This window comes from Argentina silus, assembly GCF_951799395.1.
Source record: "Argentina silus genome assembly, chromosome: X".
Classification (NCBI taxonomy): domain Eukaryota; kingdom Metazoa; phylum Chordata; class Actinopteri; order Argentiniformes; family Argentinidae; genus Argentina; species Argentina silus.
Genome location: NC_139653.1, coordinates 33,533,452 through 33,557,988, shown reverse-complemented (window position 1 = coordinate 33,557,988; position 24,537 = coordinate 33,533,452). Strand labels below are relative to the sequence as shown.

Here is a 24,537-nt window from a genome sequence, read left to right as displayed (position 1 = left end):
ATCCAAGTAATTTTTAGTATACCCTCAAATGAAACAAATATTATTAGACCTCAATCGAATGTTCAATGTGTCTTGCCTCCCTGATAACAGAACCAATACTTCCAGTGCCTTTAAGACAGGGGTGGGTTGGTTTCATATACATTAGATTTGATACTCCATAATCCACCAATGAATGGCCCATATTATGATTGACTGAAGCCGACTTGGGGGCTACAGGGTGTCCCTGGATCCCTGTGTGGTCTGATAAAATGTCCACTGTAATCTGCACTAATAGAGGCCTGACCTGTCCATGCCCCGCTTAGGAGAGCTGCTAGGATTATCCCAATACGAGTATGGGCATCCATGATGGACTACTTTAAAAACAGCTACATTAAGGTTACAGAGTAAAAGCATTCTCAGTTTTGGAAAATGTTGAAAAGATAAATGGAGATGATGACAGCATTTACAGAGAAAAGATTATTCCACATAAATGTCAATCAATTAAAGTGAAGGTTGGAAGACCATTTAGAGGAAGCTTGTTCATTTGAATGGAACACATGGCTGATGGTGTTGATATACTGCATGAAATCATTGAGACAATAATCATGTACCCATACCCCCCCCCACACACACACATACACACACCTGGTTACTCACCAGTTAAACTCGTTGTAATCATTGTGCGCTTCCCACCAGAAGTAGAACCAGACCAGGAGCAGAGAGAAAGTGAAGAAGAGAATGAGGGACCACAGGAACTCCCACTGAGAAATAAACACACAAACAAACACAATTAGAATCATCAGCATCAGCTCCATCAGCATGTGAATACTGTGGAGTACTACTGCTTACAAACAGTGATGCACTGTACCATATTGTGGGTGAAAGCTGATGAGAACTGTACATAAGCCTTTTCTCAACATCAAAATCAACAAAGACAGCATTCAACTCTAAACAGCTGTCTTGTAAAGCTGTCTTGTCTGGTTGGCTCACCACTGGGTGACCAGCCCTTATCTGGCCAAACAGAGTACCAAAGACTATAATCTAAATGACTGTAGAGCAGCTAGGACACATACTGTAAACTAATGGCTCAGCCTTGTCTCATAGCCAGCATTTTTAAACACTACTCAGATGAGGCAAAGTGACTGGTTACTGTATGAAAAAAACAACACTGGGTTAGGGTCTGTTTAAAAGAAAACATTCATGATGTGCATTATAGAAGACACACCTGTTATATCAGCTACGGGTGGAGGCTAAATATACTAGAATCCTTGATGTACAAAATTGCACTTTTTACTTCAGACAACAACCTTTGACCGTTTCATAACTAAATAAGTTAATTATTTCACATCAGTCATGAAATGGAATTAGAAGTTAAGACCACACAAAAAGAACAGATTGGCACAAAATGTTAATTAACTATAATTGGTGTGATAACCCTTAGCCGTCAGATAATTGAAAAACACGGAGCAGGAATGACATGGCCTCAAACAGGATTTGCACCCCAGCCCTCAGATTAGCATACAATGGAATCGCCTGTGCTTATGCAGTGGGTACAGCCTGGACCCAGATCTGTTTGTGCTTTAGCTGACTATCATTGACATACAGTACCATACATGTATCACCATGCCATAGATAATATGCACACTGATCTGGGTCCAGGCTGCAGTGAATCAGTTAGCTAAAAAGAGTAAAATGTAATTAAAAAGCCCAAACAAAGCTGTCTGTATGTTCTCCTTGGTTGCCTGAAGCCAGGCTATTGGCTAGCATGGGTGGTTCAGACTAAGCCAGGCCTGCTGATGGGTCAGGCAGTGATGCCAGCCTGAGCGCCTTATACTCTACACTCCCTCCATGGGCACTGGAGAGAGAGAGAGAGAGGATCAGAGGCAGAGAGTAGACTTATGTGTTTATGTGGACATGTCAAACAGCTGTTTAACTATGCATGTCAATTACGCAAAGGGATTCAACAGCTTTGGTGAATTGGGGCTTAGCTTGGACATACGTTATAAGTGAAGCTTGAATATGGTGTTTCTGTTTTTATTCACCACTGAAATTTCTCTCAAAAAACTAAACTCTTAAATGTATAAAAGAATAGTATTACGTAAAATAGAAAAATAAGTTCCAGAAGAAACTTTGTGGGCTTGCACAGTCTTATTCTGGTTGTGGAAATAGTTTAAAGATGGTTTGGACGATAGATAGATAGATTTGTTGGGTGGTTAAATAAAAGTGAGATAGTAGGATGGACCAATGGATAAAAGATGGTCAGAGGGTAGCATATAGGCAGATAGTTAAGAGGATAGATAGATAGAAGATAGGATGATGGCTTGGTAGTTGACAGAAAGTGAGAGTAGGATGGTCAGGAGAATGCTGAAGCAAGCCCACTAATAATAAAAAGCAGGAAATAAAGTCTGACGAATAACAGTGGTGCGTTGCTTCACAAGAACACTAATAAGTATGAGCAAAAACGATAGTTGGTCTTGCTGAAGAAAGGCCACTAAAAACCACAGGTTACAATGAGAGTATAAGTATACAGTATATGTATATTGCAGTACAAAGCAAAAGCATGGTACAGTAGTTCACTGTTTAAAATATGTATGTTGTCATTGCAGCGGTGGACTACGTCAATGATGCGACTGGGGCAGATAGTAGTTGAGTTGCACTATAGTTGCAGACACTCGCTCCCCTCTGCAATATATTTAATCTTAATTTAGAAATGACCATTGGTTCTATGTTAGCTTGCAAATTACACTTGTAAAGGAGACAAATGCAATACAACTTTGATTAGGCCTATAAATCACATTATGTACATATAATTTTTAATTTATTTGTTATATAATAATATAGTTATCTCACACAGTATGCTGTGATCTTCCCTCTAACACAACATTAACAACAGTATTAATGACTTCAATGTGTGTGTCATTGAGGTACACTAAAGCCTATCCATTAGAATTGCTTAAAGATGGTGGTTGTTTTGCTGACGTGTAATATCCCCAGGAAAAATGCTAATAAACTCACTACCACTGTTGCGGTAACCATGCTCTGCCGTCGTTAATACATTAATATATAACACTGACCTACTGTATGTGTTACAAAATAAACTAGCCAGCCTACAGGTATCTCTACTCTGGTCTAGCCTAGGGGTACTAGGCTGTCTAAAAGGTTCTGCGACTGGTCTGGATGTGTGCATTAACAGGAGAAGTCGGAGTATGCAAACAGTATTGGGTGTACATTCCCCCCTTCTGACTCACAGGTGGCAACACGTGTCTCTGCGTGTCTTGCAGACATTTCTGCTTGGATGTCAGCCAACCACCTCAAGCTCAACCTTAACAAGACTGAGCTGCTCTTCCTCCCAGGGAAAGCCTGCCCTCTCCAAGACTTCTCCATCACAGTAGAGAACTCTACTGTGACCTCCTCCCATACAGCCAAGAACCTTGGGGTGATCCTTGACAACCACTTATCCTGTGTGGCGAACATCACAACGACAGCACGCTCCTGTAGATTCTTCCTCTACAACATCAGAAGGATACGTCCATTCCTCACCAGAGAAGCAGCACAACTTTTGGTCCAAACACTTGTGATCTCTTGCCTTGACTACTGCAACGCACTCTTGGCTGGTCTCCCCACCTCCACCATCAGGCCTCTGCAGCTCAACCAGAACGCTGCTACCCGTCTGGTGTTCAATCTTCCCAAATTCTCCCATGTCACTCCCCTCCCCCGCACCCTTCACTGGCTCCCGGTAGCAGCTCGCATCAGACTCAAGACCCTGGTGCTCGGCTACCGGGCGGCAAAGGGAACAGCCCCTCCCTACTTGCAAGCAATGGTCAGTCCCCAAACCCCTGCCCGATCACTCCGCTCTTCCACCTCGGCTGGCCGCCTGGCACCACCGCCTCTACGTGGATGCAGTAGCCGCACTACTCGGTCACGGCTTTTCACTGTCCTGGCGCCCCGCTGGTGGAACAAGCTTCCCACTGCTGTCATGACTGCAGAGTCACTACCAATCTTCCGCTGTAGATTGAAGACCCATCTCTTCAGGCTACATCTTAATGGTCCCTCCTAAAGACCTCTTCACCCCCACTACCCCCCAGTACCAGCTTCTCTCCTGTTAATTAAAAAAATGAACTAATTTCTCCTTCTTCTAGCATTGTGACTGCCTATGGACCCTGGTCCGAGCATTGATTACTTTATGTTATGATAACTGATGGATAGATGATCCACCTACTTAAACAAATGTATTTGTTGTAAGTCGATTTGGATAAAGGCATCTGCTAAATGCCATGAATGTAAATATAAAATGTACATGGCTCTGGGGAGAAACAGAGAAAGTGGCTTATCCACGAACAGCTCAAGTGAGGCATCGGCACTGGATAGCCCCAGTAATAATAATAACTCATTACCCCAAAACTATGGTAAAACAAACCAAGTTAAAACATTAAAGACTAGACATGACTAGAATAGATGCTGCAAAGACCACTGATCTGCTTAATGCCATTGAACAATATGACAAGCCCTTGGTGACTTCCCCCTATATGATTACACAAAGCCCCCCTTACTTGCCATCAGAGAGCATAGTAATAGTACCTACAGCATGGTTTTTATGTGTCTTGACAGGGAAGTCATGTGGTGCAGGTTGGGGGCTGACTGACCGGCAGGCTCCTTGATCGCACTGCTCTGGCCGTGGCCCCCTTCTGGCCCCCTTCTGGCCCCCTTCTGGCCCTTAATGACTACCAGGCAACACCTGGAGCTGGGAGGGACACGACTTTGGAGTGATGTGAGGGGATATTGTTCACCTGTTGTGACGAGTGAGACCCTGGTCAGAGCAAGGTAGATTAGAGCTGTGACAGTCCTGGGAGTGAGATGGTCAATTAGTAGCTACCATGCCGGGGAGTGCAGACTAAACGTGTGGGTCTTTTCAGACTAGTATTGGTGAAAGTGAAACTTGGTGTGTAAATAATATGCAATGCAACCTTCTATTTAAGTGCATTAGTGAATTGTGTCTAATTAAAGAGAAATGTATATGAGCATAACTATGTTGACTTCCATCCATCATTCCAACTCACATTCTACCTAAGAGCACCGTAAAGCTGTACTGCATATGCTACTTGTTTGACTGAAATTGTCCTTCTTGTTAAATTTTTCCTCCCCTGCTCCTGTTTGTGAGCTCATCTATCAGAAGAGTGGGGTGATACTGCCTTCCCTATGATGACATCACATTTGCATGGCTTGCTTTAGTCTGAGTGGAACACCTTGAGTGCTGGGCCAACACAGGAGCATTAAAAACAAGAAATCAGCTCAAAGGGTAAGGGTTACTGTAGTCTGTTGAATCATGTCTTCTAAACAGGCATAACATAGTGTCACACCCATTTCCTCACATTCATCATTCACCAACAGATTAAAACAGCTATAGTGCTTTTAGTGAGTTTAAACAGTCAACTTCGGCCACAACTATATGACTATATGATAACTATAATATCAATGTAACTCAATCCATTATGTCTGAAGACAACGCAAACACAATATTGTGTTCTCAACAGGGCCTGCTCACTATGTATTGTGGGAGTGGGAGAGGGAATATTACTTTTCTCAACATGGGAGAAAATGTATTATCTTTTTAGAAATGTGAAAATTGATGTGCTGCTACGCTGAAGGAAGCTAAAGTGGAGAATAGCATATACAACATACCCTAAGCTGACCTTACACAAATAATAGAAGGATAAAAAGGATCAGGGGGTAATTATGTTCAGTGTAAATGTATTACTGTAAATACTTACATTAAAAAAAAAAAAAAAAAAGAACATCTGAAGATCTTCCAGAATCACTCAAAGTCTCAAAAAACTCAAACTCAAAAAACTCAAAGAATGAAAAATAAGTAGCTAAACTGAGGTCAAACTGAGGTTACCCCCCTCAAAAAGTCCAATAGCCATAATTTATCCTCTATAATCCATGAGTTATTATAATTCAGCACGGACCCCACATCTGCATGGGCACACCACTGTGACAAATGTTGATACTCAGTCAATCATGCTCTGTGTGACCTCACTATGCCAACAAGAAGCCATTGCACTGACAAAGCAAAAATAGCTCCAAGACAGTTAACATTTGAATCATTAATGTCTAGCAATGCAATGAACAGGGGCTCTGCACTAGCTGGAAAGTGAGCAGTGTATTCTGCAGTATTCTCCACTAGCTCCATCCAACAGCCAAGAGTGTATAATGACTATTGTGATTCGTCCAGTGAGGCACATCTTCCCCTCAACCTCCCAATATCAGTCATTAAAAAGGCAGCCATTACCCATACCCGTTAGGAGGCCTGACTATTACAGCGTCATTATGACTATAGATCTGGCTGCATTAGAGAGACATTGATCCAGCACATGCCTGGTGCACAGTCCACCTTCTCTGCAGATCAGTTACAGAGGCCTCCCACGAGGAAGCTCATTTAACACATGGATATTATGATGCAGTGCTACTAAGCCTCCACACACACAGTACAGTAGCATCTCTGCCCTACTTCTGGCAAAGGAGTGAGCAGATTGCAGTCTCCTGAGGGGCTGTCTTTCAAATCAAGCATGCAAGCATAGCATGGGAATCTCAATAGAAAGAAATGCATGTCGACATCTACTGTATTTATGATAAGCCTTTGTACAGTTTGTTTTTGAAAAACTGACGTTGTATTAAAATTTTTTGTTGTTGTATATCCGTCATGACGGAAAATAGTCTAAATCTAAACATTGTAAAAAGATATGTAAAAGGAGGTTGATTTTCTATCTTACACCAACCATAAAGAGACGATGGAAGATAACTGAGAGACAATGTTGAACCAAAACAGTGCATAGACAGGTTAAGTGTTATTTTAGGATCATAGAAAGGCAGTCAGAAAGTGTAATTGAGGATCTCATACCAAATGTCAACCAGACATCTACCCACTGTTCCACTTAGATGTTGTTCTGACGTACTCTTAGAAAAATTGTATTAACATGTGACAAAGCTTACCTTTAGATTATTGCATTGTAGTTGTAAGCAATCCTTAAGTCTATGTCCACCTCACAGACCCAATCTTACCTTGGTAAAATATTGGTATCCAGAAATAAATGAAAGGTCTGCTTGGATGTGAATTGTATATGAGGTTATTAGCCGTATCCCAGGTGAAGACGCATCAAAAAGTGAGTACAGCTAATTAAAATGTAAAATTTAATCCTGATTGATTATCAATGACACCATTCCTCAGATAAAAGTGAAATACAGTGGGGGAAACTATAACAGATTTTACCCTAAGTATCCATTTGGTTAGGAAGTTCATGCTACATCAATATTAGACTTTTAACTTTGTATTTATGTAAAATAAGCAACATTGAGACGGTCCGTCAACAGCCAATGTTATGAAAACTTTAAATGTTCAACCAATGGACAATCTTGTAGCATCGTTAGATGATGAGCATTAAATGACAACCTTAAGTCAATGTTGAAAAATAACCATTACATTACAACATCTAATAAACTGTCAATTCCAACCAACATTTGACTGAACAACATCCATCAAATAACAATGTCAATCCAACATTGCAACAGCTAGAGATCCAGCGTTTGGATTTTTATATCTAAAAACACGTTCAAAAACAACACCCTCACAACCGTTGTACAACAACAGTTTGGTTGCACAACGAAAAATGCCCATGGTGGTGTTTTACATACTGTAGGGTAAAAAGAATCATCTGTTGTTTATGTACAATATGTACTGTATATACAGACTGTTACACAAAAAGAATACTAAATACTAAATGTTGGGATGTAAACAGTGGCGTTTCGTCATTCAGCACCAGCAGATGGAGTTGTTGCGTGAATTAAGCATCACCCATGTCATATAATTGTATCTTCATATCCTACTGTTAGCAAATCGAATACATTTTTTTTAATCTTTGGTTAATGAAACATTCACGGCTGTGCTTTAGTTTGGTTTCCTTGAGTATGGAAGCTCTGCGTGAAATTTGCTGTTTTTCGCAGCTGGCTCAGTGCTACTGTGTTCTATGGTAGTGGGGCCAGTCCTGTTCGGCCCCTCTCTGTCAATGAAACAAAGTGAGTGGGGAAAATGGTTGTGCGCATGCTAAAAGTATGCCTCTCTGTTGAGTCAAAGGCCAGCACAAGGCTCCACCGGCCCCACGGCCCCTAGTGGTTCAAAAAGGTGCTGCAGTCATCTTATTGATGAGCTACACTGTTCACTGTTGCCCAAGGCGCCTTGTTTATTGTTTAGATGTCTGCCGCATCTTTACAATTGCTTTCCCGTGGGGTCTGCTGCGTGCAAATTGGACTGACAAAAGTAGTCACATAGCACGTTGGAAATAGGAGTTGCATGACTGCACCCATGAGAAACAGTTCAACATATAACAACAATCTTAAAATATATTCTGCTCATAGGCTGTCTTGATGTAGGATATATCCAACTGTGTTCATCATGATGGGTGATGTGTTTTGTACTGTGGTTCCACTGAAATGGATCTGAGCATTTTTGACAGTGGCCCCACCAAAATGTTGGAGTTAAAAACGCCACTGGATGCAAGTATTTCTTGTTTTGTTGCATTACTGTATGTGTTCTGATTAGAGCCGGACTGATACTGGATTTTTGGGTCCGATAACGATGCCGATTTATGGGGAGCAACATTCACTGATTTAACTTAACTCACTTTTGTGCACAGTTTTAATAAGTAAACAATGGCAAAAGGATGCTCTTAATGCTGATTAGGCAATAATCCATATCTCAATAATGACCTGAAATGATCTCCATTGATAAATAGTGCAACATTTATTTATTTTATGTGCAGATACTTATGACAAATCTTATGCCAGTTTAGTGCACTGCATATTGATATCAGTGATTTGCTGTTCAATATAACTTGTGACAGTTTGATCACCCACTGAATTACTTTTGTTATACTCAGTATATTTCATTTACAAAAACATACAAAAACACACTGTGAAAAGCATTCTTAAAACATAAGAGTTGCCAACCACTGTAATTTCCAGTAATGGTTTATTCCAGCCCTCCCCAAGTGGTATATTCCGCTCTCTAACAAGCCTGCGTTGTGCAGTCCCTGCTGATACAGTTAACTGGAACTACTCAAGCTGCTTGTGACAAAAGTTAACTAACATCTGACTCTGAAATTCATAAGGATACAACCTAGCCATGTTAACTGGTGAAATAAATGTTTGGTAAATAATATCTTACTGTGTGACTGTCTTGTTCAGTCAGCATCCTTTTAGTTAGGAACTGTGGTAATTGCCTTCAGCCCAAAGAGCTAATGTTACTTAAAAAAATTCTGCCACTTAAGTAGCCACTCCAATAGCAGAAAACACCAATAAACAAGTATCATTTTTGTGTGGAAAAACCAAATTAGAGATTTTCGATAATTTTGGAATGTGAGGTTGATGCGCATCGGTGGATTATCTGAGGAATATGTGCCAATACAGAGATATCGGCCGACAATATCGGTGCTCTGATATATCTGTCGGGCTCTAGTTCTGATGCAGAGTTATTATGATGGAAATGTGCTGGACAAACTCCATTCTGCAGTTAGCATTTATTGAATAAAAGCAAACCCAGACTATTCAAATTATGAACTAAGGTCCTTCCCCAACTAAATCAACAGAAATACTCAAAATCCCTAAATTCTTACATGAAATCCCATTCTGTTCAGGTTGCATCATTGAATTACTTCATTTCACATGGCAAAACTTCACATGCAAGGTAAGGAGAGCATGGACCCAACTCAAATTATCCACAGTACTATACACACATGCAAAAATGTGCCTGAGGGATAATGTTAATATACACTGAAATATGTGCCAAGTGTATTTAATGTAGAACACATCTTTGAACACTACAATGAAGAGTGGGGGGAGAGACTGGGTTCTGTCCTGTTCTGTTCTGCTAGCTTGGGTGTCCTTGGCCAAGGCAGCAGCTGGTGAAGCTGTCCCTGAATCACAGCGTCTCGCAGCTCTAATCCTATCACTGCCCTGCCTGGTCTAGCCTGGCCTGGCATGGGGGGGGGGGGGGGGGGGATCATTTGTTTGTTGTTTTACCCAGCTGACCATCAGGACAGCCCACAGAGGACCAGGGTTAGAGCGCCATGCACATCCTCTCTCCCCAGTAGTGATACCAACTTGAGCACTAGCAGCACCAACTATATGCCATTTAGCTGATGCTTTTATCCAAAGCGACTTACATTGCAGTGAGTGCATACATTTCAGTATATATGGTCCCAGCAGGAATCAAACCCACAACCCTAAGCGTTGTTAGCACCATGCTCTACCAACTGAGCCACAGAGGACCACCTATAGCTGCAGCTAGCCCTCCTCAGACCTGGGACGCTGGTGATCTCATCTCACATAGCTTAATCTATTCATGAACATTTTCTAAAATAACTGAATTTGTTGAATATTTCAAATAGTGGCTAATCTCATAGTTGTATGTACATATTGTGCTCTTGATCTTAAAACACTGTAAGCAAGTTGTCCTTTGGCTTCAAAACATGGCCTGGAGTGGTCCAGTGGTCTAGCACCATGGCCTACAGTGCACACATATGCCCTGTCGGCATGGGTTCGAATCAGGCCACATGCCTGCTGAGAACTTCTCCGCTTTCTATTTAAAATTTACAGTAGACACTAAGACACTGTTTATTATGTTTAGATAAATATCTGCTAGGATTAAGGTATACTGCTGGACACAAACAGGATCTCTTTTAATGACAAATTAATTCTAGACATTAAGTACATTCAAATAATGAATTATTTGAATGTTTACTTGCTCATAAACAAACTCACACTGCTGATGACAAGTAAATTGAAAGAGGATGCACTTAAACCCAAGATACCTTGTAGTGTATCATTAGTGTCATATCCATCTTTCATTCTAAATCTAGACAAAACACATATATGAGCAAACAAAGCATTAGCCATATGCTTGACGATGAACAAAAAGGACTGAAACACCATAAAGGAAAAATATGAGGTTAATTTGGCAGCCAAAACCGCCCAGCTGTTGTTTTTGTTGTTAGGGTGCCTGCGGACTTTAATAATAATAATAATAATAATAATAATAATAATAATAACAGATCCACATGGAGTAAGTATACTTATAATGGTAGGCAATTACTGTATGTAAACAAGTGCCTCTTGGCGTGACAGTCAGGGAGGGATTAGATCTGATAGACCGAGCACACCTTGGAAGAGAGAGGCAGGATTCAAGAAGATTAGCCCTCCCACTGAATTTTGAGGACTGAATGTTTCATCCCTAGAACAGGCAAATTGACAGGGCATACAGTTAAATGCATTTATTAAGTAATTATTATTAATTATTATTATTTATAAGTGCAGAAAAGGATATTTACATAGAGGGCAGTACAAAAGGTTATCTGTTTTTATTAGGTGACCGTTCATACCATTGCTTGGTTGGTTTAATGTGTCATGACTCAAATTAATTTCAAATTACCATCATTTCCAACTCAAATGATTATTTGTACAGCAAAAATGTTAAAATGACATTCGACATTCAAAGGCCTAGGAGAGTGATTTGGACTTTGCTGTATTAATCACAGCAACTATCTCCCCCTCATCTAGCTGGTGGGTCCTCAACTCTCAGATCAGACTAGATGCTCTCTCTCTCACACACACGCACATGTACATGCCTTTGCCTCAGTGTCTGGATATGTACCTGCATAACAGGCTCCAGGGCCCACTAGCACACTGTCATTGCTCATTATGTGTGCTAAGTCACACAGGCCCCCTCCAGTCCCACAGAAACATAGAGACATCCTCATAAACCCTTGTTAACTTCTGCCTATGACATATTTAAAGCTTCTATAACCTTATATTGTCACAAAGGCATGTAACTGTACCCAACACATTACCATGTAACAGTGAACAATGAGAGGAAAAGGATCCTGTGTTACAAATTGACCGAGTGCAATCTACAGTGCATTGGACTGTATTGCGTTGTCTGTCTTCTATTCAATGCAGTGTATGTCAGTGAATGTAGACTTCCCCACCATGCTGTACTGAAAACAAATTCGACCAACCTAGGTTGTGTGGCAATAAAAATAACATATCTTGTCATGCAACATATAAATTACTATCTTGGAGAAAACATACTCTAAGAGTATGAATTACGCTGTTTGAGAGAAGCTTTGAATCCTAAGCAACCTGCCCAGTGATGAGTACATGTTGTTTGAAGTACAGTAGACCAACATAAAGCACTATAGCAGGTATCAAAGCTGTGCGCTGGAAAACCTTTTTAGTGCACAGGTGAATTGATGGGTGGTGGTGCTCATTTAGAATTTCCTGTCTTTTGCGACTTTTTTTTGTTTTTTTGCCATGTGAAATGAAGTAATTCACTTAAAAAACAGTTTTTGGTGATTAATCTCCAGGGTTTTTACACCGGAAGGTGATATGCTGTTAAATGTGTGAAAAAATGTGATCCCATCACTATCCTGCGAGACGATACCATTAGAAAAGCAAAAACATTTAAGAATTAGGCTTATTCATAAATGACAGTGGCTGACATGTTTGTATACAAAACAAAACTTTAGCCACCTTAGGCAACGAACAATAGGCCGGTAGTGAGAAAGCGACATAGTAGTACGGATTTTTTAACCAACACAAATTGCATGAATGTCGCAGAGCATCAGCGATCAATCCAGGTAGCCAGACTCGAGGTTTGGAGAGTATGAATAACGTAATAACCCTCTGACGTGTCACCAGTAAACTGAGGGGCTGGACCTATCTCTTTATGTAAACACAGTCAAAGTAAAACTACGATAGGAACAAGGATGGGACATGGCTGACCTGTTGTTTTGCAATGTTTCTCTCTCAATTAAAATAATAAATTGGCATGGGCTATTTGGCATGGGCTATGGCCACAGTACTAGCCTGTTCGTGCTTTATTAAACCGAATAATTTGAGAAACTTTTTACATCATTTTTTCTTGAGTATTCTATGGTATGTTATGCATTGAGTTCGCTAGCCAGCTAGCAGCTACCATCGTGTGAAAACGTAGTGAAGGCATGTCGCCAAGCAGGTCCCAATATAACATTAGTTGCAAACGTTTGCAGGCGAGCAGTTAACTACGTGGATTTAGCTACTACATCACCGGCATTGTCATTGGACATTTGGAGGACGTATTATGCCATTGACATTGCATGGATTATTGGACATGGTTGTCACAGAGGAGCATCAGAGTTTGGATGGAACAGCGGTGAGATCGGCCACATAGCTAGCCATTATTAATTATTAACACCACACCTCCAGTGTGCTAGGCGGGAGGGGCTGCTCCAAAGGAACCTGGCCAGATACGGCAAATGATCTCCAGTTACACACAAGTACTGTGGATAGCAAGCTAATGTTCTGGTTTATCGGGCATAAATGACCGTTAGGGTATACATCGATATCCTAGCAAAGGCACCCCTTTCAGCAATTTCATTATGATTATCTGCCTAGCTTTTACATAACGTAGTTAGCTAGCTATAGTCTAGCTAAACGGAATCTAGGCATGGCCCCAAGGCTAGCTAGCTGTGATTAACGTTGTTAGCTATGGGCAAAACGAAAATATCACACCCAAACCACAGTGTTTTTAATAAACCTTTTCATTTATTGATTTGATGTCATTATCAGCAAACATCATGGCCAAGCTCTGATCCATCCACGTCTTGAAACCAACTAACTAACCTGCTACTAGTAGTGCGTTGGCGGCAGCACATTCAACAGCACAACACATTGCAGTTTAGAACGTTCACGTGAGACTAGCATTCATCAAAGCAGTCTGCATTTTGGTCTTCACCATATATCGTCAATGGGCACGTGAATGCGATATTTTATACATTTAATAAAAACGGTATTACCTACTAACTTAACTCGGTCTCGACATTACCTCTGGGACATTACCTGATGGGATCCGAAAGCCGCATCTTAATCGGCTGTGTAGATATTGCTGTAGGTCTGACTAGCTAATTATTTTAAGGTACCTGGAACGAAATGGCTGAACGAATTGTTAAAATATTCAGGGGATGTGTAGACATTGGCACGTTAAACAGACATAACAAATGGCAAATAAATTGGTGGTTAAACGGTTGAGAAATTAGCCTAGGCAATTTGGCAATTTAATAGTGGACATAAAGCTATAACAAAACAAACAAACATTGAACAGCCTCTGGTTTTGTATGTTGTCCTGTGTTATTTCACAGACCAAGGCCACACAACTCCTATTTTTGGAGCCTTTGTGCACCCGTCACATAAAGACTGGGTAAATGGAAAACATTCAATTATTACTGAGGCCGGATCAGCTTGCAGTGCCAGTAAGAGACAGGCTGTAGTCTCATACGAAGACCAGGTTCACAAAGAGAACGAGTCGTGCTGCTCTGTTCAATATAGAGCTCAAAGAAGAGATGGGAGCCACTGCTTCTATTCTGAATCTGCGTTATGAATGAGTCCCATTTGAAGTAAGACCGTGGCTTCTTGTAGATCAATGATTCTGTCAGGCTGACACGACATCACATGTAACTGATACCTGTGCTTGATTGGTTGTCCAGATTGTGCACTTGGTCATTAAAGATGCATGTATGATGGAAACTGATATTCAAACTAACAGACAATTCAGTGTATTATTTGAATACCTTAATATTATTGTTATTCAATTGTAGCTGTATTCAAATGCATGTACATAATATTAGTGTTGCTAGCGGCCCCAGAAAGATAGCACAACATGACAGAGGATGTTGGTATGCAAATTCTGGCAGAAGAGATTGGCAGGGATGCAGAATTGCACAATGGGAGGTATATCCGACAGTACTGTGCACGCAGACAGCTGACTGGCTGTTTCTCCCAGCGGGTCAAGCACCACACATCACCATGGCCAAGGCTGGGCTTCAGAAACGCTGATTCTGCAGTTCAAAATCTATCAGCCTAAAAGACAGCAATGCACAACAGGAAGCCGATTCGCAGGACCCAATAACCTCTGAGGATGAAAAAATCCATATAATTTGTTATATCTATGCTGCTTTTCATTTAAATATGAATGTGCTCTCCAAAGATTTTCCAAGAACTAATGCATTCTCTTCCTGAGGGCAAATCGGGTAGGATGGAAAGGTCTAAAGAAATAGCTAATCTGTTAAAGCATGCATTGCACGTTTGACACTCCTGCTCATACCTATAAATAGAAAATAGGCACTTGAACATACTTCTGTTGAGTTGCACGTGACTTTAGTGGGATGATACTGCATGTTACGGTGTGTGGTATTGCATGTCTTACCCCTGAGGAAATGGTCTGGTGTATCTTTTGGGCCCTAATTTGCTTCCGCTAAAGAGCACCACTAAACCATGTGCAAAGATCGTTTTGGTAATTTGGTGTCACCGCAAAGCAGGTCTAGCCCAAACAATACAAACTTTGCACCAATATAGGTGGGGCAGTAAATGGGAGTGTCAGTGGACTTGTAAAAGGGAGTTTGCAAACACCTATGACGTTCCACATTCAATAATTACCAATAGGCGAAAATGGGCACAACAGTTGTCACTTGTCTGGGATAATCCCTCATACCACTAGTACATCTATAAATATGTGGAAGTAGGCCTAGTGTATATTCTCGCTTTAATAAAATCTGTAAACTATATTCCCTAAAACATCAAATGATCAATGCTAACCGAATGTGCCAATTAGTAATTAAATCATGGAATGGTGAATGTCTTTGATAGGGTATAAAATCAAATAGGAGAGTATCATATAAAATACGTTTGGACAGCCTTTACGCAAACATATGGTTGTCAGAATCATCCTGAAAGTTGTCAAATTCCACTTCTTTAATCCATAGTAATATTTGTGGGGGAACATAATATAAGCATGCAACAGGCCTATGTAAATCCACCCCCCATACTTCCTTGCCCCCACTGAATCACTGATCATTAGAACTGTGCACATCGCTCTCTTAACAGGTTTAACATGCATTTCCTTTTACGTTTAATATTGTTATCCACTAAGTAGGCCTACAGTAGGCTACTGTAATAATAACCATAGAGTCCTGATGGCATTTACAGAGAGGAAACTACACTAAAGTGGCAGGTAATTATGGATATGACTGGGTGTTGCGAGAGATACAGAATTGCCTATTTATTTAGCTGATGCACATGAGAAAAGTTGCGGCAGGTTCATTGAACCGTTACAGCATCTGCAGACCTGCAGCTGGTTGAATTTGGCACGCCAGTGTAGGCTTGTTGAGTGCTTAAATTATGATATCATAGACATTTCAGTTCGTGGAAATCCTGATTGGCGAGGAAATTGACATCTTCATTCCAGTATATTCAATTATCCCCACCCATTCATTACCAGAGACCTGCCCTACGGCTCTATGCTAACTGAAACTTTGCTGAACAACATTACTAAAATAGCGGCCATGCCCACTAAAAACGTAGTGTTGTGCAGCGCTGTTTCAGTCCATCAGCTCTTTCCCATGCTTCCTCTGAGCATCAGGTTAGCCATTAGATGATGGTGTGTAGATCAGCAGCCCTTCTACTCCCTGTGAAATCATCATCATTCCTGGACTAAATCAACGGCAGGCCTGAGCATTATGTAAAACCCACTCACACAATTAAAGCTTTGGATGAATGTGACCCAAGGGGACTCTGAATGCTTGATTAAAATCAAATATTTGAAGCACTTACAGGCTTATTCATAGGACATGATGGTGCTTTACAGTGACAAAGTCACCTCTACAGAGAAAGCTCAAGGTTTGTAAGGGGTAGACTTGCATGCTTATTTGGTAAGGGATAGCTTGTGCCTCATAAATCAGTGTTGAATGATAGGGTCAGTGTAAGCTAGCGTCCAAGATGAGAGAAGAATATAAGAGGTATCTTGTCCCACACACACAGAGAGAGACAGCCAAATAGGGTATTTAGTGTATTTTAATTAATCGTGCGATATAATCCTGAGCTGGCACAGGCCAATAGGCAGGCTGCTTCCCTAGGCTTAGGTTCCTATTGGCTGGGGATTATTATGTGCATTGGAATAATGTGGGTTTGACTTTGGGTCATCCAAACATGTTTTAATACCATATCCGCAAGAGAGGGGTTATCATCAAAAGCAGGATATCCTCTCATTGAATCTAGCCTCTTTTGATACATTAGGTTGTGAAAGATAATTCAGACTAGTTACTGTCATGAATGGAATATAAACTGCTAGATCAACAAAATGGGACAGTAGGTGGGTCAAATCCCCAAACTCTAAAACCATGTTCCACTATCCTATTGGCATGGGAGTGGACAGATGAAGGGACTGGTACACTGAGATCACATTCCGTCTTGAATCAATTCCTACCTGTAGCAGACACGTGGGTCAAAGACCTTCCAAAAATAACAACCAATACAACTATGTGCACCAATCCCAGTTTACCGTTTCCATAATGGTCAAGGGTTAGGACAGGACTGTGGGACAGAATAAAGGGCTGCCAAACAGAACTCACCTTGGTAGTGTCGTCATGCGACCGCTGGTAGCGTTTCCAGCGACATCCATAGATGCCTGTAAGACATGACAAACACAGCTGCCGCTCGTAGACCTGCAGGGGTTGGTGCTTCACCATGCTCCTTCAATCCTGGCCCCGCCCCAGACCACTAACATCCCATTGACAGCACAGGATCCTGGGAAATGGACAAGAAAATTTAAAACCATTAGCAGATCCCTCAATACATTTTCCTGGGAAAATATAAAGAGATGTACATGAAAAACACATACTTTATGAATAATTGGTTTGGAATCCAAAGTGCTGTGCTGTACTACCATGTAAAAAAAGTGACATCTTAAAAGTGTCATCTGCACAACCAATGGTTAAACTGAATATAATTACCTCACACATTAATTAATTATCCCAGATTCATTACCATACCCTCTTAGGGATTTTTTAATTTTTTAATTTATTTTTTTATAAATATTACTGAGCTATTTCTCAGAAGATAGTTTGAAAATGTTCTTGTATCTAGGTTTCAAGATGCCCCCTGTTAATTTGTTGTTGTAATTCCACTATCAAAGCATACAAAGCGTGGCACAAAGTGTCATTGAAGTAGACTAATTAGTGACATGGAAAAATAAAACACACGCTAGACTGAAAAGCACCTTCACTTGATACAAAGCCAAGACACAAGTTACATTTTCCCTTCCCAAGTCCTGTTTCCAATGACAACTGTGGCTGCCAGTAGCTTTTGTCGATATTTAAAAAGTTGGAGTAAAATAAAAATCAAATCATAAAAAAAATAACTGGGTGAACCAAGCCTCTATTGAACATTACTTTAAACTACAATGACATTCTTTCTGTGAGTATCCTATCTCCCTCAGAGGGTCAGAGAATGTCTGGGTCCTGGGGTAGAGTGCAGAAGCAACAGGTGAGTTGTCCACCCATGTGTTGCCCAGGGCGTGGTGCCCTTTGGGCAGGAGCCAGCTTTGGCATGGATCTGTGACTAATCACATCTAGGTTGCTCAAGGACTAAAGGCTAGGTCCTGCTGACTAATCAGCTATAATAATAATAATGAAATTAAGCCTTGCTGCCTCTTATCACAAGTGTATCACAGGTCTTCAGTGATATCATGCAGCATGTTATGCAGCTGAAAAATGCATGTTGATTACAATCTGATTGTAAAACAACCCTGATGTTATCAGAGCGTACTTAAATAATAGCTAGTAGTATACAACCCAAGATGTGAGTTAACAAATTATAAATAAACATGGAAACAAACAATGTAAATGCAAATTGCTGCTTAACCAGAATGATTAAAATACAAGCTTCTATAAAACCAATTTGAAGTGTGCAAGTTGTTAGCCCTCCTATTGCACAACCCTAGAGACAGCGCAAGCCTATAGATGAAATGCTGTTTTTAAGAGCGATTTGGGATAAATGTTAATTACTCCCATCAGCTTGCAATCAGGGTGGCATAAGCTCTCTCTGGGCAGCCGTTTATTTGCATCTTTGGAGGGGGCTGGGCTTCCTGTCATTAGTGAAACCGCTGTGAGAAGGGCAGGGTGGCTCCAGGCAAGCTAAGACCCTGTCATACCTTAGTGGGAGAGGGTCTTATGGTGCAGCTCCATGACCAGACTCAGGCTGGACCCATGTAGAGAGGGAAGCTTAACATGCTTAACATACTGTATGAGAGTGTTTAATCATCTTATCACACTATCAGTCTGGGTAGTTCAGCAGAGAACGTGGACACGGGTTTAGAGGAGGCTCAGACACTGCTGTGCTTCTACTGCAGCTATTTGGCTAATCTGTTTTTTGTCTAAATAAATCATATTGGTGGGTTGGATGCATAACACGAGCACAAACCATGGTCTTAAAATCTGATGTGGATACAAACTGCTGTCCTTCCAAATCCTTCGCAAGCTGGGTTGCTACCATCAGCGGCCTGCTGCTAATCCTGCCTGTACTGTAAGCATATACGTGTGTATCTAGGGAACTGAGGAATTATACTTCAAGATCTAGTGAGGAATAGATATAATGCATAATTAAGTAGTTCCTACTTCTATTCTTGGGGGCCCATTCTGTGTGTAAAATTTAGAAGAAAGAACTTGTGCGTCGGCCTTCTTTCCTGCTCCAATTTCACTCCAATAACGCTCACATCACCAGCTCAGGGCATGATATATTTTGCTGATATTCCAATAAATCAAAATGCATCGAAATGTGTTAAGTCATGATAAAGCCATGCCAGCCCTCCTACTACTGCCTTCCAAGCCAGTGTCACTTTCACATTCATTCGGTCAGCAAATGGTCTGTTTTCTCATTACTTTAAAACAAACATGGTAACTATTTTCAAGATTAGATGTCGGAGTTAACACTAGAAGCCCCGGCCCTCATTACCTCCATTTGTTGACGTTAGTGTAACAGTGTAATCATTAAATGAGATCAATATAAAAAAAAAGAATGAACTGGTTGTGTTTAGTCAGGACTTCATTAGAATATCACATGTATTTTAAAGAGCTTACATATTGAATATAACATATTGACGGACAAAATTGGTGTAACTTCACATATGCCACTGTAAAAGAAAAAACTGAGGTCAAATGTGAAGCACCAATGCTTGATAAGTAAAACGGAACACAAATCGTGGTAATAATGTCATGTAATGAAGTATAATGATACATATTTGCAAGAAGGTATATACACCAGTAATTTGCTAAAGTTAAAAAGTAAAAGTGGACACAAAATTGCTTCTTCTTTCAGTGGCTATGCGCTTTATGCAAATTCGTCAGTAAAGTCCACAGACAAAGGCTCTTATGCTTTACCATGCAAACCACATTCAAAACAAATACTGATGTAGTCTCCTGGCTTATAACAATCAATCGAATTACTCACTAGTGTTCCAAATGTCTGTAATCAGGGCAAATTTGTCCCCTCAGCCCATATCATCAATCAGACACACATACCTATAAGCTACAGTAGCCTACATACACACGGTAGAGAAAATATGGTTGTTCTAATACTGAGAGCAAAGCTATGGCTTTATGCAGACACATACTGTAGCCTACATACACACACAGGAGGAGATATCATAGGATGCTCATTGAAAACAAGGTCTAAATAGAAAAACGGTATTTTGACATTATCTTTTATTTGGAGACTTGGTGTGCACTGGCTTCTATTCACATGTAATCGTGCATTGATCATGCAAAAAAACTGTTGGGTAAGCCATTCATAACTCTATGGTCAGTTTCGATTCACCATGATGAGGATAAATGTAGCAGGTTATGATTTGGAGATGTTGGCTATCAAAAGCTGTTGTAGTCATTAAATACTTTCAGATTTCTTTCTGTATGATTGGAACAACACTATTATGCTAAAAACAGACATTTAGAAAAAGTCAGGGATGGAGGAGGGCATGGGTTTCACAACGGCATTCTTTTTTTTTTTAATAGTTTTTTTTTATTTTTTTTACACAAAGCTGGCCTGTATGGCAGAGTAGCAAGAAAGAAGCCTTTTCTGAAAAAGTGCCACAGTCAGTCTCGTTTGTGCTATGCAAAAACACACCTGGAAGATTCTGTTGCCATGTGGAAAAAGGGTTTATGGTCAGACGAGACTAAGATTGAACTTTTTGGACTGAACTCCAAGCGCTATGTTTGGCGAAAACCAAACACAGCACACCACCCAAAACACACCATACCTACTGTGAAGCATGGTGGTGGCAACATTATGTTGTGGGGATGTTTCTCTTCAGCGGGGACTGGGCAATTGGTCAGGATTGAAGGGAAAATGGATGCTGCCAAGTACACCCAAATTCTTGAGGACAACCTGCGTCCCTCTGCTAGACAGCTGAAGATGGGCAGGTCATTCACCTTCCAACACGAAGGTGGCTCTACAAAGTATTAAATCAGGGGACTGATGACTTTTTCCAACCCTGTAATTCTTGTTTTTCATTTTTTATAAATTTTCTGAATTGTCGCCTTTTTTTCCATTAGTTTGATGTTGTATGGCTAAATGTGTACATAAAGCTGGAAAAAGTTTTGATTTCAGGCTGTACGACAAATATAGTAACTATTTCAAAGGGGTATGATGACTTTCTATAGGCACTGTAGTTTAAAAAGTACAATACAAATTACTATAGTTTGACTTGCTGATGCAAGCCATATAACATAACATATATATTATCTCGTTCATGTTCTCTACACCCCTACAAACCTTATTAACAATAATTCGGCTTACTGCACCAATAATTCATTTAGTTATGACATTCAAAATGGAAGTGGTATCTGAATTGGATTTATATCTCTCCATTGGACTTTCCTATTCCTATGTATAAGGCATATTTCTTAACACTAAAATGATATGCAACATGACTCCTCATATGATGTTAATCAGTAGATACTAGAGAACGTTAATGTCAGTTTCTACTTGTTTACATGTAACATATTGAAACTAGGGATTAATTAACAGCAAAAATCTGACATACATACATACATACATACATACATACATACATGGCACACTATTGTCATATGTCTACACTCCTAGAGACATTATAAACCATCATTGGTCGTACTGCACCAATAAGCTATTCAGGTAAGGCCATTCAAAATGAGTGTGGCCTTGGCCCCAACGATATTAGCAGCCATTTTGGGTATAAGACCCAAGACCAGTATAAAATGTGGTGCTATTATCACAAAAGGCATGATTTCTTCAATATGAAGTCTCTAGCCACACCATTAGGGGGAGAGGGAAGTAAAATCATTTATTACACAGCAGCAGGTAGCCTTAGGCCTAAACGATAACATACTGTAGTTCTCTGAACAGTTATGTAAAGTGTAGGCAAAGTTGGTGGTCAAATGCAGTCACTAGAACATTAACCAGGAAGCCTGACACAACCATTGTGTAATACATACTTGGTGAATCTATTACTACATCACTAACATTTGTTTGAAACTTGTCAACATCACTTGACAAGTTAACGAGAAGACACATGCTGTACAATACAGTATCCATGGAAATGGCTGCATCTTCCTGGTTATCGGTGTCGTCTTATAATGTATGTGAATGTTGCAACTTGTATAATACTCTCTGCGCAAAGGTCAGGTGATGAGTAGCATTAACAACAGCTGATGTGTAATAGACAAGATATGTGCTCCATGCCTGGGCACGCAGACTTAGCCTTAGATAAAGACAACAACAATGTAAAAGAAACATGTAGGACTACATGGTTTTATTCATGGCAATGTAGCTACTGCTTATAACACCACATGGATAACACCACATGGATCTCTAAAACATAAAAAAAAAAATGTACTTGTAATAATGAGAACAACTTCAAAGAGTGTTGACAAAACTTAATGAAAAAAAGATCTGATGAATTTGCAGCAAATGTAACACCTTGGAGGAGCACAAGCCTCATCGGGTTTTCACAGTGTGAGTACGAATGATCTCAGCCCCTCCTCAAGGCTGTATATTAACATACACCAATTAATCATACTTGCAGCACGATAACACGATAACTAAATCATGTAGGCTACATATGTCAGAGTTTTAATCATTAGGATCAGATTACAAATGAATACAGTCATTGTATTTGAAGAGCAATCTTGTGCTTGCACTCTAAGTTTGATCTAGTTGACAGGTCCAACTCTGACAAAATGTGTCTATGCAGGCAAAGTGCACCCTCAAGTCACCATTATTGTAGCTTTCCAGAAAGAATTATGCAATGATGACCATGGCAAGTAAAGGAGGATGTCACCATATTGTAAGGGGCCATCGGAGTTGCTCATTGTCTGTGACTGCCAAACGAGCCCAGCTCCTTCTACAAAGCCTGTGCGTGTCAAAATATTTGTTTCAGGGGTCAAACAACTTGTTGAACTCCCTAATGTCTGGGAAATAAGACATGATGGAGGCAGCCCAGTCCCAGTCTTCTATTCTGCTGCCTCATTTCCTCCAATCAAAGAGACAGAGAAAAACAGAAATCTGCAGAGTAGGAAACGCTTCAGCAGTTTCCCCAGCAAAGAACACTGCTTTTAACCACCACACAGAGGGAGAGGCCAAGGAGTGCTGGCCTTGTGTGTGACCAGACACCACACACATTGGGAATGGAGCATGAACAGATTTCTCCAAGCCTCTCAGCTGAGGAAACAGGAATCAGGAATCAGGAACACTCAGGAATCAGCTGGACCAGGAGCTCAGACACTACAGACATACTTTACATTTTCCACAGTGTCAGATTGAAAGAATCTTACATTTCATAAAGAGTAAGACAATTTTAGACAAATAAAGATAGATGTAGGGATAACCTATACATTTATTCATGAATTTTCCATTTGACAACAGTAGAGCCCGACTGATAATGGATTTTTGGGGGGGCAATATTCACAGATAACATATACACTCACCGGCCACTTTATTAGGTACACCTGTTCAACTGCTCGTTAAGGCAAATATCTAATCAGCCAATCACATGGCAGCAACTCAATGCATTTAGGCATGTAGACATGGTCAAGAACGTGGCACGGTTGTTGGTGCCAGACCGGCTGGTCTGAGTATTTCAGAAACTGCTGATCTACTGGGATTTTCACGCACAACCATCTCTAGGGTTTACAGAGAATGGTCCGAAAAAGAGAAAATATCCAGTGAGCGGCAGTTCTCTGGGCGAAAATGCCTTGTTGATGCCAGAGGTCAGAGGAGAATGGCCAGACTGGTTCGAGATGACAGAAAGGCAACAGTAACTCAAATAACCACTCGTTACAACCAAGGTATGCAGAAGACCATCTCTGAACGCACAACACGTTGAACCTTGAAGCAGATGGGCTACAGCAGCAGAAGACCACACCGGGTGCCACTCCTGTCAGCTAAGAACAGGAAACTGAGACTACAATTCGCACAGGATCACCAAAATCGGACAATAGAAGATGGGAAAAACATTGCCTGGTCTGATGAGTCTCGATTTCTGCTGCGACATTCAGATGGTAGGGTCAGAATTTGGCCTAAACAACATGAAAGCATGGATCCATCCTGCCTTGTATCAACAGTTCAGGCTGGTGGTGGCGGTGTAATGGTGTGGGCGATATTTTCTTG

At 40.6% G+C, this 24,537-nt stretch overlaps 1 protein-coding gene across 2 annotated transcripts in view; it reads right to left on the bottom strand.

Annotated features, from left to right (window-relative positions):
* Positions 1 to 24,537, bottom strand: part of LOC310823223 (glycerophosphodiester phosphodiesterase domain-containing protein 5-like) — a 52,568-nt gene that overhangs the window by 11,050 nt on the left and 16,981 nt on the right. For both annotated transcript variants that reach the window (XM_083696010.1, XM_083696011.1), the window contains exons 2-3: positions 17,469 to 17,643; positions 637 to 740 (exon numbers count right to left, since the gene is read on the bottom strand). In XM_083696010.1, coding sequence (XP_083552136.1) covers positions 637 to 740; positions 17,469 to 17,585 — 221 coding nt within the window. In that variant the 5' untranslated portion in view covers positions 17,586 to 17,643. The remainder of the gene's footprint in view (positions 1 to 636; positions 741 to 17,468; positions 17,644 to 24,537) is intronic.